This window comes from Palaemon carinicauda, chromosome 20, assembly GCF_036898095.1.
Source record: "Palaemon carinicauda isolate YSFRI2023 chromosome 20, ASM3689809v2, whole genome shotgun sequence".
Taxonomy (NCBI): domain Eukaryota; kingdom Metazoa; phylum Arthropoda; class Malacostraca; order Decapoda; family Palaemonidae; genus Palaemon; species Palaemon carinicauda.
Genome location: NC_090744.1, coordinates 113,372,635 through 113,391,273, shown reverse-complemented (window position 1 = coordinate 113,391,273; position 18,639 = coordinate 113,372,635). Strand labels below are relative to the sequence as shown.

The 18,639-nt window shown below is 43.2% G+C and overlaps 1 protein-coding gene across 1 annotated transcript in view; it reads right to left on the bottom strand.

Annotated features, from left to right (window-relative positions):
• Positions 1-8,432: 8,432 nt before the first annotated feature.
• The window catches only part of ProRS-m (prolyl-tRNA synthetase 2-like protein, mitochondrial), a 31,870-nt gene continuing 21,663 nt past the window's right edge, over positions 8,433-18,639 (bottom strand). Inside the window, exons 6-8 of the mRNA XM_068394460.1 lie at positions 12,788-12,978; positions 11,806-12,021; positions 8,433-8,727 (exon numbers count right to left, since the gene is read on the bottom strand). Of these exons, the coding sequence (XP_068250561.1) occupies positions 8,446-8,727; positions 11,806-12,021; positions 12,788-12,978 (689 nt within the window). The 3' untranslated portion in view covers positions 8,433-8,445. The remainder of the gene's footprint in view (positions 8,728-11,805; positions 12,022-12,787; positions 12,979-18,639) is intronic.

Below are 18,639 nucleotides of genomic sequence, written 5' to 3'. Positions count from 1 at the left end.
CAGTACTTTTCTTTCATTCAAATCTCATAATTGCATAATTATTGGCGTCTTTATTGGATAATTGTTAGCTATGCCTAATTTTGTGACGTTAGACCAAATTTTCTGTTTGTGAATTAGTGTAGTATATATGATTGCTGGAAATGGGCATTGTATGGTAATGAACAATTCTGATTCATAGGCAATAATTGTAAATAAGTGTACTTTTATTATAAGGCCGTACCGTCTGGTGCAACTTGTAGATGGAAAATATTAGTACCTTAACCCTCGAGTAAATTTAATATATTTCACTGCTTTGGTCATCATATTTTTTTCTTGTGAATTACAATATTAGGGTTTCCTCTTACTTTACAATGAATTCTGGTACAGTATGCTACTGTATACTGTACACTGACCTTTATACAGTATTACTATCTTACTTTTTTCAAGCATATCTCTCAATGTATTATGTATAAGTTTCGTATGAATAGTTGGGGAATCATTTATAACATAAGTTAGTGTTACTCAAGGAGTAATGGGAAGACCTGACTCAATATGAGATCGCGTGGGAGAGTAATATGATCCCTCCAGTAGGGCTGCTTCCATGCCTGGAAAAATAGGTTGTTCTATTGCTACATGGCATGGGATACGAGGTGGTGTTGTAGGTGAAACTTTTAAAATTCACTGAAGACACTACCTAAGAAGTGATGATGCCTCCTTGATCTATAATATCTGAAATAAGAAGTTGATCTCCAGAATTGAGATGGCGATCAATTTAGATTCACATAATCAGGAACTAATGAAACCTGCAAGATCGCTCGCTCTGGCTGGATAGAGGCCGAAGCCAGAAGGTCAGTACTTGTATCGCTATGTATGAGTTCGGGCTCACTAAGCCTTACAGGCAATAATGCATCAACAAAGAAAGTTTTAGACACTACTGCCATCATTCTTAGTTACCAAAGTCTCAGAAAACTCTGATGACAGATCCGAGTGAGAAGTATCGTGTGTCGCAAGAAACAGCTTCTGTTTTTTGCTCTTAGTACTGTACAGGAAGTAACAGACGGGGAACGATCTCGCTTGGCCTTCTTGCGATGGGCATTATACCTATCCCACTTGGAGGCCGACCGCTCCCTGCAAAATTCACAAGTGAAAGAAAATGTGCATCACTTACCATGACAAGCTGGACACAAAGAATTGGGATAGACTACGACCATGCTCACAAAAGTTGTACACGGGCGTCCCTCAAGGCCAGGACAGGTCGTCATACTACTACCTGTAGTAACAGTCATAATCATTAAAGCACACAAGGTAGAAAGAGAAAAAGCACAAAGAGCACAGGATGTAAAGCGGTTGTAGATAACACGGTTGAGAGCACGTTCAGGAGAGAGTGAGGCCTGCCTCTTCTTCCCAGTGTGAATATTATAGCTGGCACCCATACAATGCTACCAGAATTCAACAACTTCCTTTTTTAAATATTTAACTTAGCCGGTGAATATATAATAGCTGAGCCTCCGGCGGCTCGACAGAAAAACACAAAAACTCGCGAGCGATCGCTATGAAGGTTGCGGGTGTGCCCACTAGCGCCAACTATCGGCCAGATATCGCATATACATGTAAACAGACTCAATTCTTCTCTGTCGGTCTGAACGACAAGACGTACCATTACTCGCTGTTAACCTGGAGTTTTTCAACAGTCTTGGTGAAGTACTTCCTTTTGGTTTGAGCTTTCGCAGTGCAGGTGTTTTATCTTCAACTTAAATCTTGAACTCTTTTTTGGATAGATTTAATTGTTGATGACTTTGGATTGTTTTTTGGACTTTCTTTGACTTTTAATAATGGCCGACCCTTCCCTTAGTACGGAAGTGTGTTTTAGGCTTTTAGCAATTATCTTATCACGTTATAAATTGTTGTTGTTAATTATAGATTTTCCTCTATATATTTTATATCTCAACCGCCTTTATTAGGCCTCTTCGATTAGCTTTCCATTTATAATAAACATCAAGATAAATTTTAATGATTTGTTTATATGCGACCTTACCTATTCCTCCCCTAATCCGAGAGTAGGCGGTCCTAACTTGGAAACCGAAGTTAAACAACGTTGAGCCCTTTCAATCGTAAATAACTTTTACAGAGCAAATGATTTAAAACTTATTAAATGAATATTTTTTAGTAGATATTTCATGAAAGATTTTCTTTGAATAGTCTTCGTACTGTTTCAAAGATGAACTAACGTTTGGTTTATTTATGCTACGCAGTTTGCGCTCTATCGTTACGATAGAGAGAGAGAGAATCACGGTTTCACTTTGCAGAAAGAGTAAATCGATTCTGACGTTTTGTTCATTCTTCTTTCAAACGTAAATGTTTTAAATACTAATTTAAAGGAACTTGTTAATTTTCAATTTCTTAGTCCTTTCAGTTTTTTTCCTTTGGTCAAATAACCTGTTTATTGACGAAAGGTGAGTGGGCTTTTCTCTTCGGTGTGAAATCAAGAGAAAGAGAGAGAGACGGAGAGAGAGAGAGGAAGAGAGAACGTTCCGATCTTTATTCTCGTCCCAAGCGAGTAACGTTGTTCTCGAGTCAGTTTTTTACTCTCGTCCCAAGTCTCTGTACGGGGAGAAAGGATAAAACGTTTTTAGTTTTTATTCTCGTCCCAAGGCACTGTACGGTGAGAGATTGAAAACGTAGTTTTGAATGAACTAGTGTTTAGTCTCCTCCCCAGTCACTGATCTTTTTATCTTAATATATGTTTACTGTTTTTTGCTTGTATTAATGTGCTTACATTATACGACTTATTTCGCAATTATAACCTTTTGATGTAGGGTAGAATTGCGTGCTTCAGGTAGAAATCAGTTTTATTCATGCCTAATGTGAATTGTTGAAAAATTCGATTTCAGTGAAGTAAGTGCAAAACAGAAAATCGTAGTGATAAAGTGATAATTGCGCAAAGTGTTATCAGTGTTGCGACTGAGGGTTCGTCTGTTCGTGCCTGTCGTTCGCCTAGTCCGGGACCTCTTGCAAGCTCCCAAGCCCAGGGGAGAAGTAATGTCGTACGACTTATGGGTTCGAGAGGCCTTGATCAGTGAACAGACGTTCCCTCTATGGTTTCAGGCGTGTCTCATCAAGACCGCCCCTACCATGAGACGAGCGAGACGATTTTCTCCTCGTCATCCGAAGGCTTTTCGCGTAAGAAACCGTGGAGCAAGGTTTCGAGGCCCTTTAAGCGAAAGTCAGTCCCTTTAGGACAGGTCCAGCGTCCTGGTTATAGCCATTGGGACAGCTCTGACCCTATGCAGTCATCGGAAGACTGCTCGCCGCCTAAACAAAAGCGTAACACAGGCACCGAGAGTCTTTTTGTAGGCAAGGTTTTGCAGTCACAGACGTTACCCTAGTCTCTTACCGCACCCATTCCCGTTGATCCTAAATGGGTTGTACTGCAAGACATGCAGAATAAGCTTGCCTCTCTTATGGAGGACTATTCTGCTGAGCAGGTTCACGATGATCCTCGCCGCTTAGCTAATCGAGATCCTGGCCGTCAGCCGCCCAAACGAGCCTTTGCTCGTCCTGTTGACATTAACGTTACAAAGTCACGTCAATCATGTTTTGTAGAGCCTCACTCGATGCAGTCCCGTGTTGACTCTCAGCCGCTTGTGGACGTTCAGCCGCTGCCGCTTGCTCTTGTTGACGTTCAGGACGTTCGTCAACCAGCATAGTTGACTTGTTTTGACGTTGAGCGTCAAGCACCGCAGTCAAGAGTTGTTTTGACTGCTCAGTCTAGGCAGTCAAGGCAGTCTCGAGTTGACGTCGAGCGTCCTCCCGCACCTGTTGTTGTTGCTGGTCAGTCCTTTAAGCAGTTACATGACATAGCGTCCTTGACTGCTACTGTTGCTCCTTTGCGTGTGGACTCTGCTTGTCAAGCATTGCCACCACGGCAGGTCTCTCCCTTGCTTGAGACTCGGCAATTGTCGGACAAGGTTCCTTCAGATGAGGAAGTTGCTGATCCCCCTCCTACTGATATTCCCTTGAGGACTCTGTCAGACGGAGAGGAGCCTAAAGCTGCTCAGCCCTCTATGGACTTTAAATAAATCATGCTGATTTTTAAGGATCTTTGTCCGGATCTTTTTGTAACTGCTGCTCCTCGTTCGCCTAAACGTCAGAGTTTACACTAGGCCTAGCTACTTCGAAGCCGTTGTTTTCTAAGCTAGTGCTCTCTCGCTCTTCTAAGAGAGCTTTACGTTTGCTAGGCGATTGGTTAATCACCAGGAGGAGTTTGGGGGAGACAGCCTTTGCTTTCCCTACTTTTAAGCTGGCTTATAGAGCGAGAGTCTGGTATGACACGGGAGAAGTTCTCGGCTTGGGAGTTCCTGCCTCTGCCCAGATAGACTTCTCAAACCTCATAGACTCTCCCTGGCGCCTGGCCATGAGACGCTCCAAGATTTTATGGTCGGCTTCAGAGCTAGACCATCTCCTGTTAGGAGTTTTTTCGAGCGTTTGAAGTTTTGCTGTACAATTATGTCATGCATAAACAAGGCTATCAGGGATGGCTCCAATATTCTGACAGCCACGTTCTCTGCAGGAACAAGTCTATCAGGGATGGCTCCAATGATCTGGCAGCCACGTTCACTGCAGGAGTACGCAAGAGGCAAGTGCGCTCAAGGTGTTCATTGTCAAGACAAACTTCATGATGAAGTCTACCAGGCTGTCTTGACAGCATTAATGGAAGGCGACTGGATGGTCTCTCTCGACCTTCAGGATGCATACTTCCACATTCCTATACACCCGGATTCCCAACCGTTTCTGAGGTTTGTTTACAGGAATGTGGGGTTCCAGTTTCGAGCCCTGTGCTTTGGCCTCAGTCCTGCTCCTCTCGTGTTTACGAGGTTCATGAGGAATGTGGCAAAATTCCTCCATCTATCGGGAATCCGAGCCTCCCTGTACTTGGACGACTGGCTTCTCAGAGCATCGTCCAGTCTTCGCTGTCTGCAGGATCTACATTGGACGTTGAGTCTGGCCAGGGAGTTGGGACTTTTGGTCAACCTAGAAAAGTCCCAACTGATCCCATCCCAGATTATTCTATTTTTGGGGATGGAGATTCGCAGTCCAGTTTTTTCGGGCTTTTCCGTCTGCCACCCGAATAGAACAAGCCCTGCTCAAAGTCCAACTAATGCTGAAAAGAGAACGTTTGTTCAGTCAGGAGTTGGAACAGTCTCGTAGGGACTCTCTCATCCCTGGAGCAGTTTGTCTCGCTAGGGAGACTACACCTTCGACCTCTCCAGTTCCATCTAGCCTCTCACTGGAACAAGGACAAGACGTTAGAGACGGTATCATTCCCAGTCTCCGAACCAGTAAAGGCATGCCTGAAATGGTGGGACAGCAATATCAGTCTGAGAGAGGGACTATCCCTAGCAGTCAAGAACCCAAACCACCTGTTGTTCTCAGACGCGTCGGATTTGGGTTGGGGTGCGACCCTGGACGGTCGGGAATGCTCGGGTCTGTGGACCTCAAGTCAGAAGAGCGTGCACATCAACGGCAAGGAGCTATTAGCAGTCCACTTGGCCTTGATGAAATTCGAAAGCTTTCTTCGAAACTAAGTGGTAGAGGTCAACTCAGACAACACCACAGCTTTGGCGTACATCTCCAAGCAAGGAGGCACACACTCCCTCACGCTGTACGAGATCGCAAGGGACCTTCTCATATGGTCAAGAAATCGAGGCATCTCCCTGTTGACGAAATTCATCCAGGGGGACTTGAACGTCTTGGCAGACTGTCTCAGTCGGAGGGGTCAGGTGATACCCACGGAATGGACCCTCCACAAGGACGTGGGCAAGAGTCTTTGGGCTACTTGGGGTCAACCCACCATAGACCTCTTTGCCACCTCGTTGACCAAAAGGTTACCAATCTATTGCTCACCAGTCCTAGATACAGAAGCAATCCACATAGACGCGTTTCTACTGGATTGGTCTCATCTGGACTTATATGCATTCCCACCATTCAAGATAGTCAACAAGGTACTGCAGAAGTTCGCCTCTCACGAAGGGACAAGGTTGACGTTGGTTGCTACCCTCTGGCCCGCGAGAGAGTGGTTCACCGAGGTACTTCAATGGCTGGTAGACATTCCAAGAAGTCTTCCTCTAAGGGTAGATCTCTTACGTCAGCCCCACGTAAAGATTGTTCATCAAAGCCTCCCCGCGCTTCGTCTGACTGCCTTCAGACTATCGAGAGACTCTCAAGAGCTCGACGCTTTTCGAAGGAGGCAGCCAGTGCGATTGCGAGAGCTAGGAGAGCTTCTACCATCAGAGTATACCAGTCGAAGTGGGAAGTCTTTCGAGACTGGTGCAAGCCAGCATCTGTGTCCTCTTCCAGTACCTCTGTAGCCCAAATCGGAGATTTTCTTTTACATCTGAGAAATGTTCGCTCCCTCTCAGCTCCCATGATTAAGGGCTACAGGAGCATGTTGGCTTCGGTCTTTCGTCATAGAGGCTTAGATCTTTCCAACAATAAAGATCTCCAAGATCTCCTTAAGTCTTTCGAGACCTCTAAGGAACGTCGTTTGGCAACTCCTGGATGGAACTTAGACGTGGTCCTAAGGTTCCTCGTGTCAGACAGGTTTGAGCCATTACATTCAGCCTCCCTGAAGGATCTCACCCTCAAGACGCTTTTCCTAGTGTGCTTGGCTTCGGCTAAAAGGGTCAGTGAAATTCATGCCTTCAGTAAGAACATCGGCTTTTCTACAGAAAAAGCCACATGTTCACTTCAACTTGGTTTCCTGGCCAAAAATGAACTGCCTTCTCGTCCTTGGCCTAAGTCTTTTGATATACCTTGCCTGTCAGAGATCGTAGGCAACGAACTTGAAAGAGTGCTGTGTCCAGTTAGAGCTCTTAAGTTCTACTTAGCTCGTACTAAGTCCTTACGAAGTGGATCTGAGGCATTATGGTGCTCAGTTAAGAAACCATCATTGCCTATGTCAAAGGATGCTTTGTCATATTTTATCAGATTTTTAATACGAGAGGCTCATTCTCACTTGAATGAAAAAGACCGATGCTTGCTTAAGGTTAAGACGCACGAAGTAAGAGCTATAGCAAATTCCGTGGCCTTTAAGCAAAATAAATCTCTGCAAAGTATTATGGACGCGACCGTTTGGAGAAGCAAGTCGGTATTCGCGTCATTTTACTTAAAAGATGTCCAGACTCTTTACGAGGACTGCTACACACTGGGTCCATTCGTTACAGCGAATGCAGTAGTGGGTAAGGGTTCTACCACTACATTCCCTTAATTCCAATATCCTTTTAATCTGCTTTGAAATGTTTTTTAATTGGGTTGTACGGAAGGCTAAGAAGCCTTTCGCATCCTTTTTTTGATTTGGCGGGTGGTCAAATGTCATTTCTTGAGAGCGCCCAGATTAGGGGTTTGATGAGGTCCTGTTGTATGGGTTGCAGCCCTTGATACTTCAGCTCCTGGGAGTCTTTCAGCATCCTAAGAGGATCGCTGGGCTTCGTGAGGAAGACAGACTAATATGGCAGAGTAATCGTCTAAGTCAACTTCCTTACCAGGTACCTATATATATTTGGGTTTTGTTATGATATAACTGTCAAAAACTCTAAGCATATACGCTGTAAACTTAATTAACTCTGGTCTCTACCCACCACTATGGGTGTGAATCAGCTATTATATATTCACCGGCTAAGTTAAATATTTAAAAATGATATTTTAATTATAAAATAAATTTTTGAATATACTTACCCGGTGAATATATATATTAAAGGGCCCCCCCTTCCTCCCCGATAGAGACCCAGCGGGATGAGAAGAATTGGGTCTGTTTACATGTATATGCGGTATCTGGCCGATTGTTGGTGCTAGTGGGCACACCCGCAACCTTCATAGCGATCGCTCGCGAGTTTTTGTGTTTTTCTGTCGAGCCGCCGGAGGCTCAGCTATTATATATTCACCGGGTAAGTATATTCAAAAATTTATTTTATAATTAAAATATCATAATTCTGGTCATAGCAAGATGACATGGGAGTAAACCTCATATAAATGGCTTGGGTTTGTATTCGCATAGAAAGAAGGTAAATTCAAGGAAAAATTACCACAAAATTATATGGGACGAGAATACAAAGGACAGAGGGAGGAGAGACACTTTATGAGGTAATTTAACAAGATCAATAAGACTTCCAGAGTTACAATGGACTTGCTTGGAAGATCTGTTCTCAAATGAAAGAGGAAAATTGGGCAAAGTAAAACTGAAGAAGTTTGATGACTAGGTGAAAAATTGGCAGATATTATAGTAGCCTTCTCCTTATTTAATGATAAAGGGGCATAGTTTTCAAATTTGAAGTTAAAAAAGACTTCTTAGCTTTATTCTGGAGAAGAGTTTACCCAAACAATAAAATGACTTGGTCCCTTTCTCATCCAATAATGAAATAGAGTAATAATAATTTAATTATTTTTCAAAGGTAAGCCTTGCAATAAACTTTATTTACCCCTTAGGAAATCAAGTAATTGAACATGAGAAAACAATTGTACATTATTGGTTATGTTTTCAATTAATTCAAACCTAGGCACAAGTTCACTAGCCTTTTTACCAACAACAATGATAAATGGATAACCTGTCTTTTTAGCTTCCATCACACGTTTCCCGATGGTGAACGTATCACGGTCATCAATGATGATGTCGTCTTGAAAACTTTTAATGCTGCCGATGGTGTCTGTCAAAAAATGGACCCATGAAGTCAAATTTGCCTCTTTGCTACCCCTCTGTAAAGGAAAAAAAAGTTGCATTAGAATTTACAACTGCTAAAACCTATTACAGGGATGGAATTCTAAAACCTGAAAATTTAATTATTCGATGGGAGAGTTTTTCATTTATTGCTCCAAAATAGAAATCTTTCGATTACTTGAGCTATAACGGGTAGTTACGGTGATTGAAGCAAATGGCTAATGGCTGAATCCCTGTAGGGGGGCAGTGACGTCAATACACCTCCCATGGTACACTTAAGGTATTATCTAGGAGTCTTTGCAACACCTCTTTGGCCTCTACAGTATTTACATTTGCTTTATGCTCCTCTACTTTACCTCCGATCTTTCTTCCTTTCTTCCGTTTTGCTGTCCAACCTCCTTAATTTTTACCTCCAATGCAATTGGGCAATGAATAGCTACACACAGCCCAGCGCTGAGTTTTGTTTCTACGTCTATACAAGCCTTTTGTCATTTAAAATAGGGAACATCATTAAAGCTAGAATGGCCACTGAATTTCTTTAAAGAGGTAGTTAACCCACCTGTTGAAGAATCTTCCCTTTTGCCTACAGCTGCAATGAGTACTGTTGCGACCAATCCAAAAGCTATGATCTTTTTATTTACTTTTCAGAAGTAAATGCTGGCTGTTAATAATGGATGAGAAATGAGTTTCGCACTTGCGGGGAAAACGGTGGCCGCAGCAACAGGTTTATGGCTAAATTGCAGTAGAGTACAGTGAACCCTCGCTACTTCGCGGTTCGACCATCGCGGATTCACCACTTCGCAGATTTTTTCCATAACCCATATATATACAGTAATATATATATATATATATATATATATATATATATATATATATATATATATATATATATATATATATATATGTATGTATATATGTAGGTATGTATATGTGTATACATATAAATAAATATATATATATATATATATATATATATATATATATATATATATATATATATATATATATATATATATCTAAAGTAGGAAGATGTGATGTAGTTCTAAGGGAAAAGTATGGGAAATATGTCTGGGTAATAAGCAAAGCTCTACCTCCAGTTTGTTTCTTCATTATGATCAGAGATAAATGTAAACAAAACATTGGTTGCCATTTTTTATCGTGCTTTTTAGCGTGTTTAGGAAACGCATTATATAAAATTGCCTTTAATATTTGTGCCTGTTTTAGTTTAGGGTACTGTAGTACATGCATTAAGTGTTCTGTACTATAAAGGGTAGTTTGTTAACAGTACTACGTACAAGGGAAGGTTTTAAAAGTCTGAATATACATGTTGAATAAAGAGGTAAATATGGTGTCACTACTTCGCGGATTTTCACCTATCGCGGCCGCGACTGGAACCTATCTACCGCGATAAACGAGGGTTCACTGTACACACACACTCTGCACTTCTTGTAGGGGGCATGATTGATCCCAATCCTCCTTGGGTACCAAATGCAGATTGCGGCCTTCTGTACACTGGCAAGCTCATGCTTTGAAGGGGAGGAAGAGAGATAAGCCTTCTTCGAAGGTTTGTTTTGGCAATACCCAAGACGACACCGAGGTTTCACCTTATCTTTTCCTTATTGAGTGTGCATGCTACTGTGACTGTTGTATACATGCCCCTGGATTAGTCCCCAGGGAGTAGGATACAGGAGCAAAGAGGTCTCGGATCTGCATTGGCAGATTTTACAGGCTTTGGTGGTGTGTGAGTTCCCCCACTGACTGTTCAATCCCACCAGAGCTCCTCTCCTGTTTTCGTGTAGACCGCTAACGATAAGCTTGACCTAAGGAAGGCTACTCTTATGCTACCAAAATATTATCTTAAAAGGTATTGTTTGAAGTGCTGATTTACTTGAGTAATGTTTACCACCTGCAAAGGTGTAGCTATCTCGCTTCAGTCTTCCTTGAAGTCTTCTATATTTTATTGCCCACATGTCCTGATTAAGTCCTGTCTGATAGATATATTATTATTATTATTACTTGCTAAGCAACAGCCCTAGTTGGAAAAGCAAGGTACTATAAGCCCAGGGGCTCCAACACTGAAAGCAGCCCAGTGAGGAAAGGAAACGAGGAAATAAGAGAATTAATTAATAATTAAAATAAAATATTCATATCTCAGATTTGATGTTGGCTTCTGTTACTAGTGATGCTGACCATTTATTTTAGCTTACTACTCATCTAATCAGGGCTGGGGTGGGTTGAGTCCATGGCCTGTTTACCTGCTTCTCTTCTGGTTGGGTAGGTTTTATCACAGTTGGATTCTAGATTCTACTTCATTGCTCTCTTCATGGGAATTCTTTTCATCATTGTTCTTTGTCATCTTCTCACCAACTCCTGATGTACACCCTTCCTTCTATGTAATGACCATGGCAAATGATGGTCTAACCACCTTCTTATACCATCCTGAGCTGAAGTAACTGAGATGGCTATCAAGGTCTACACATTAAATACCAGTGATTGAGATAAATATCCCTAATGATTGTTGGCCTTATATATCTGAATACAGCACTGCTTTCTATATTCATTTCAACCTGCTAATTACCATGTGATCTGTTTACCCTTACATGACATTGAAGCAAAGTTTGAATAGATTGGAATCATGAATTTCAGCCATTTAGTCTATAGCTGTTGCTGGGAAGGCAATACAGCGAACGGTGCAAAAGGGAAAAATCTCCAATTGGACTGTAAAAGTTGAGAAAGGTTTCAAAGCATGACAGAAGAGGGTGAGAAAGGAAGTACAGTACAGTAAAAGTCTAAACACTTGAGATAGCTCGGAGTTGAAGTGAAGATGCAAAGATCCGTAGGTAACGCCTACTGTGCATTGATGATATTAGCCCTCTATGGGGACAAATTTTACGTGGGGGTTTCTGTAAACTGTTTGGAACCTTTGATCAGGATAGTACTCATAATTCCAGAATTACTGCTTTATACATACATATACCAAGGCACTTCCCCCAATTTTCGGTGGTAGCCGACATCAAACAAATGAAAAAAAAAAGGGGGGGACCTCTCCTCTCTACGTTCCTCCCAGCCTGACATAACTGCTTTATAAATGAGACAAAAAATTAAAAGATAAACACCTTTGGACCGATGATGCACACTTTATAGGGAGCAATTACCCACGGCCATCTGATTCCCGTCTCGCTGGATAATGCTTCGACAGCAGCAGCGAGAACCCTTGAAACTCCAATTCCATAACATCCCATCTGCACAAGAGAACGCCTTCCGTTTTCATTTTGATACGAGCAGTTAAGTGGATCCGAATATTTTGTTCCCAAAAGGAAAGTATGACCAACCTGAGGAGATGTTCAGAGAAAATGTTGTTTCCATATCAAATACTGTATAGATTTTAGTATACTAAAGATCATAAAATTATGAAGCATTTTGATATTCCTTTAAAAGTTAATTTTTTATATACAATTTAGAATTTATATAAAAGAAATAAACTTATTAGTTTTATTAATGAATGGCTAAAGTATTTTTGGCAATAACATTTACTGGTAATGATTTTGAAATGCATAATAACAGATGAACTAATTAGATTACAATACTGTACTTTACAACTATTTTTTAAAGGAATATTTGTCTAATATACATACTCATTTAGGTGTTCAACCAATGAAATGTTCTTGTACAGTACTTGCTCTCTTACCAAATTCTTATAGATAATTTTATTTGAATTATATAAATTTTAGCTGTAATATAATTATCCTAAAAATTACTGAAATGGCTAGCAAAAGAGGGAAAATAATATTAGTTATAAAAGTGCATACAACTTAATGTAATATTGTATTGAGAAAAAAATAAATTTAAAACTATTAGCTTACTACTGCCATCTATGTGCGACAAAGAAAACCTGCTTATTAAAGAAAATGTGTAGTTTTCTACAAATAAAAGAACTTGAAAACTATCTAATTACTGTACTGTACTCCAAAAGAAATCAAAGATAATTTGCAACACTGAAAGGATACAATTATTATAAAAAAAAAGAAGAACATAAACATGCTTAATAGATTGTACATAAAACACAAGAAAAAAATATGATAATAGTATATACATTACCTCGAAGCCTTTTGTTGTTGTAATAACCCCACCACAAGATGAGCAGTTTGTATTATTTGAGTCACTGACCAGCTCGGAGTTCACGCTATAACCACATCCATTACATATGAGTAAAGTGTCCTGACCTATTGCAGCTGGGTAATGGTACTCATGAGAGAAACTTCCACCAATATTTCCGCAATCCCCAGCAACTACGAGAAAGCATGACCATAAATTAGTGTAATGTACAGCTGTGTAATCATAGTTTAATTTTCAAGAATATCATTAAAACTATTTGCTGGTCATAATCTATAAAACTATCTCATGCAAAAAGTTATTCTTTAATATCAAATATGATATTTTAATTATAAAATAAATTTTTGAATATACTTACCCGGTGAATATATAATAGCTGCAACTCTGCGGCTCGACAGACAACATACTTAAAAAACTCGCGAGCGATCGCTATGCAGGTTGCGGGTGTGCCCACCAGCGCCAACTGTCGGCCAGATACCACTCTCGGATGTAAACAAAACCTTCAATTCTTCTCGTCCCACTGCGTCTCTATTGGGGAGGAAGGGAGGGTCGTTTAATTTATATATTCACCGGGTAAGTATATTCAAAAATTTATTTTATAATTAAAATATCATTTTTAAATATTTAACTTAGCCGGTGAATATATAATAGCTGATTCACACCCAAGGAGGTGGGTAGAGACCAGAGTTAAATATGTTTACATCGTATAAGCTAAGAGTTTTTTCATTTTGACAGTTATCAATATAACAAAACCAAAATAAATAGGTACCTGGTAAGGAAGTCGACTTAGACGATTACTCTGCCTTGTAAGTCTGTCTTCCTTACGGAGCCCAGCAATCCTCTTAGGATGCTGACAGACTCCCAGGAGCTGAAGTATCAAGGGCTGCAACCCATACAACAGGACCTCATCAAACCCCTAATCTGGGCGCTCTCAAGAAATGACTTTGACCACCCGCCAAATCAACCAGGATGCGAAAGGCTTCTTAGCCTTCCGAACAACCCATAAAAACAACATTAAAAAACATTTCAAGAGACAGATTAAAAGGATATGGAATTAGGGAATTGTAGTGGTTGAGCCCTCACCCACTACTGCACTCGCTGCTACGAATGGTCCCAGTGTGTAGCAGTTCTCGTAAAGAGTCTGGACATCTTTCAAGTAAAATGACGCGAACACTGACTTGCTTCTCCAATAGGTCGCGTCCATGATACTTTGCAGAGATCTATTTTGCTTAAAGGCCACGGAATTTGCTACAGCTCTAACCTCGTGCGTCTTAACCTTAAGCAAAGATCGGTCTTCCTCACTCAAGTGTGAATGAGCTTCTCGTATTAACAATCTGATAAAATATGACAAAGCATTCTTTGACATAGGTAAGGATGGTTTCTTAACCGAACACCATAAAGCTTCAGATTTGCCTCGTAAAGGTTTAGTACGAGCTAAGTAGAACTTAAGAGCTCTAACAGGGCATAATACTCTTTCTAGTTCATTGCCTACGATCTCCGATAAGCTAGGAATATCGAAAGATTTAGGCCAAGGACGAGAAGGCAGCTCATTCTTGGCTAGGAAACCAAGCTGCAGAGAACAAGTAGCTTTTTCTGACGAAAACCCGATGTTCTTGCTGAAGGCATGAAGCTCACTGACTCTTTTAGCCGAGGCCAAGCATACCAGGAAAAGAGTCTTAAGAGTGAGATCTTTCAGGGAGGCTGAATGTAAAGGCTCAAACCTGTCTGACATGAGGAATCTTAGGACCACGTCTAAATTCCACCCAGGTGTAGCCAAACGACGTTCCTTAGAGGTCTCAAAAGACTTAAGGAGGTCTTGCAGATCTTTATTGTTGGAAAGATCTAAGCCTCTATGCCGGAAGACCGAGGCCAACATGCTTCTGTAGCCCTTGATCGTAGGAGCTGAAAGGGAGCGAACTTTTCTCAGGTATAAGAGAAAATCAGCTATTTGGGCTACAGAGGTACTGGACGAGGATACGGAAACTGACTTGCACCAGTCTCGGAAGACTTCCCACTTCGATTGGTAAACTCTAATGGTAGAAGCTCTCCTCGCTCTAGCAATCGCACTGGCTGCCTCCTTCGAAAAGCCTCTAGCTCTCGAGAGTCTTTCGATAGTCTGAAGGCAGTCAGACGAAGAGCGTGGAGGCTTTGGTGTACCTTCTTTACGTGTGGCTGACGTAAAAGGTCTACTCTTAGAGGAAGACTTCTGGGAAAGTCTACCAGCCATCGAAGTACCTCGGTGAACCATTCTCTCGCGGGCCAGAGGGGAGCAACTAACGTCAACCTTGTCCCTTCGTGAGAGGCGAATTTCTGCAGTACCTTGTTGACAATCTTGAATGGTGGGAATGCGTAAAGATCTAGGTGTGACCAATCTAGGAGAAAGGCATCTATATGTATTGCTGCTGGGTCTGGGACTGGAGAGCAATAGATTGGAAGCCTCTTGGTCAGCGAGGTTGCAAAGAGATCTATGGTGGGTTGACCCCAAGTCCCCCAAAGTCTCTTGCACACATCCTTGTGGAGGGTCCATTCGGTTGGAATTACTTGACCTTTCCGACTGAGACAATCTGCTAGGACGTTCAAGTCGCCCTGGATGAACCTCGTTACTAGGGAGATGCCTCGATCTTTTGACCAGATGAGCAGGTCCCTTGCGATCTCGTACAGAGTCAGTGAGTGGGTACCTCCCTGTTTGGAAATGTACGCCAAGGCCGTGGTGTTGTCCGAGTTGACCTCCACCACCTTGCCTCGAAGGAGATTCTCGAAGCTTATCAAGGCCAGGTGAACCGCCAAAAGCTCCTTGCTGTTGATATGCATGCTCCTCTGACTCGAGTTCCACAGACCTGAGCATTCCCGACCGTCCAGCGTCGCGCCCCAGCCCAAGTCCGATGCGTCTGAGAAGAGAACGTGGTTGGGTTTCTGAACTGCTAGGGGAAGACCCTCTCGTAGACTGATATTGTCTTTCCACCAAGTCAGACAAGTCTTTATCTTTTCGGAAATCGGGATCGAGACCGCCTCTAGCGTCTTGTCCTTTTTCCAGTGAAAAGCTAGATGGAATTGTAGAGGTCGGAGGTGTAGTCTTCCTAGCGAGACAAATTGCTCCAGGGATGATAGCGTTCCTACCAGACTCATCCAATTCCTGACTGAGCAACGTTCTTTCTTCAACATCTTCTGGATGACGAGCAGGGCTTGATCTATTCTGGGGGCCGACGGAAAAGCCCGAAAAACTGGACTGTGAATCTCCATCCCTAAATACAGAATAGTTTGGGATGGGATCAGTTGGGACTTTTCCAAGTTGACTAGGAGTCCCAATTCCTTGGTCAGATCTAGAGTCCAATTGAGATCCTTCAGACAGCGATGACTGGAAGAGGCTCTGAGAAGCCAGTCGTCCAAATAAAGGGAGGCTCGGATGTCCGATAAATGGAGGAATTTTGCCACATTCCTCATAAGCCTCATAAACACGAGAGGAGCCGTGCTTAGGCCAAAGCACAGGGCCCGAAACTGGTACACCACATCGTCGAAGACGAATCTCAGAAAAGGTTGGGAATCTGAGTGAATGGGGATGTGGAAGTAAGCGTCCCTTAGGTCGAGAGAGACCATCCAGTCTCCCTTTCTGACTGCTGCTAAGACTGACTTTGTGGTCTCCATGGTGAACTTCGTCTTTGTGACAAAGACATTCAGAGCACTGACGTCTAGCACCGGTCTCCAACCTCCTGTCTTCTTTGATACTAGGAAGAGACGGTTGTAAAACCCGGTGATTGAAGGTCCGAGACTTTGACCACCGCTCCCTTCTCTAGTAAAAGAGACACTTCCAGTTTCAGGGCTTGTCTCTTTGCTTCCTCTCGGTACTTGGGAGAGAGATCGATGGGGGACGTCGCTAGAGGAGGTCTGCGTACAAAAGGGATTTTGTACCCCTCTCTGAGCAACCTCACAGATTGTTGATCTGCGCCTCTCTTCTCCCAGGCTTGCCAGAAGTTCTTGAGTCTGGCACCTACTGCTGTCTGAAGTTGCGGGCAGTCAGACTCTGCCCCGCGAGGACTTGGATCCTTTCCTCTTTCCTCTCTTCCCTTCGGCACGAGCACCTCCCCTGCTGGGGGCTCTGCCACGAAAGGGCGGAATAAACCTGGACGCTGGAGTGTCTATCCTAGGTCTAGCAGACAAGGCAGGCAAAGGGGGAGCTTTGCGAGCCGAGGACGCAACTAAATCGTGGGTGTCCTTCTGCACTAAAGACAAGGCAATTTCCTTAACTAAGACTTCAGGAAACAAGCACTTAGACAAGGGCGCAAAGAGTAGCTCAGATCTTTGACATGGCGTCACTCCTGCTGAAAGAAAAGAGCACAGAGACTCTCGTTTCTTTAGGAATCCGGACGTGAATGAAGCGGCAAGCTTGTTGGATCCATCGCGGACGGCCTTGTCCATGCAGGACATAATGAGTAAGGAAACATCCCTATCGGCAGATGAGATTTTCCTACTCAGGGCTCCCAAACACCAGTCCAGGAAGTTAAAAACTTCAAACGCCCTAAAGATGCCTTTAAGAAGGTGGTCCAGGTCCGAGGATGACCAACTAATCTTCGAGCGTCTCATGGCAAGGCGGCGGGGAGAGTCTACAAGACTTGAGAAGTCGCCCTGGGCAGAGGCAGGAACTCCCAAGCCGAGAACTTCTCCCGTGGCATACCAGACGCTCGATCTAGACGAGAGTTTAGATGGAGGGAAGGCAAAGGCAGTCTTCCCTAAACTCCTCTTGGTTTCCAACCAATCGCCTAACAGCCGTAAAGCTCTCTTGGATGAGCGAGAGAGAACGAGTTTCGTAAAGGCTCGCATGGCAGCAGGAACGCCTAAAACAAACTCAGACGGCGGCGAACGAGGAGCCACAGAGATAAAGTGTTCAGGGAACAACTCTTTAAAAACAAGCATGACTTTTCTAAAGTCCATAGATGGTGGAACTGCTTTAGGCTCATCTAAATCTGAAGGCTGATCCTCAGGCTGTGGTTCAGCAACGTCCTCATCTGACAGTTCCTCATCTGATAACTGATGAGAAAACGGCAAAGGGGTAGGCAACGTTTGACTCGCAGCGTCCGGCCGCACTGGTGCATACGTGACGGAGCAGGACGCAGCGTCCTGAAACTGCTGAACAGTCTGGGAACTGTCAACAACAACAGGTGCGTGAGGACGCACAGCGTCCACCCGAGACTGTTTAGACCGTCTGGGTTGTGCAGTCAACACCATACTGGGTTGCGGAGGTTGACGCACCGCGTCAAAACAAGTCAACTTTGATGGTTGGTGAACGTCCTGAACGTCACCAGTCGCATCAGTGAGTTGCCTAACGTCAACGTGCGGCTGGAAATCCACACGGGATCGCATCGGGGGAGGTACAACCCCAACTGGTTGACGCGAGAAAGCTACATCAACGTCAACAGGAGGCACAACAGAACGCTTGGAAGGCTGACGGCCAGTAGGATCAACGGAAACCTTCTCTGCGTTGTAGTCCTCCATAAGGGACGCAAGCTTAGACTGCATGTCTTGCAGTAACACCCATTTAGGGTCTACGGAGCGGGTGCGGTAACAGACGGGGTTAGCGACTGAGACGGCACAACTTTGCCTTTCTTAGGCGGCGAGCAGTCATCAGATGACGGCAACGGGTCCGAACTGTCCCAGTGGCTACATCCGGGACGTTGGACTTGTCCTGAAGGGACCGACTTGCGTTTTAAAGGTCTAGAGACCTTGCTCCATGGTTTCTTACGTGAAACGCCTTCGGACGACGAGGTAAAAATGGGCTCTCTCGTCTTATGGTAGGGGCGATCTTGACGAGATACGCCTGATACCAAAGAGGGAACGTCTGTTCG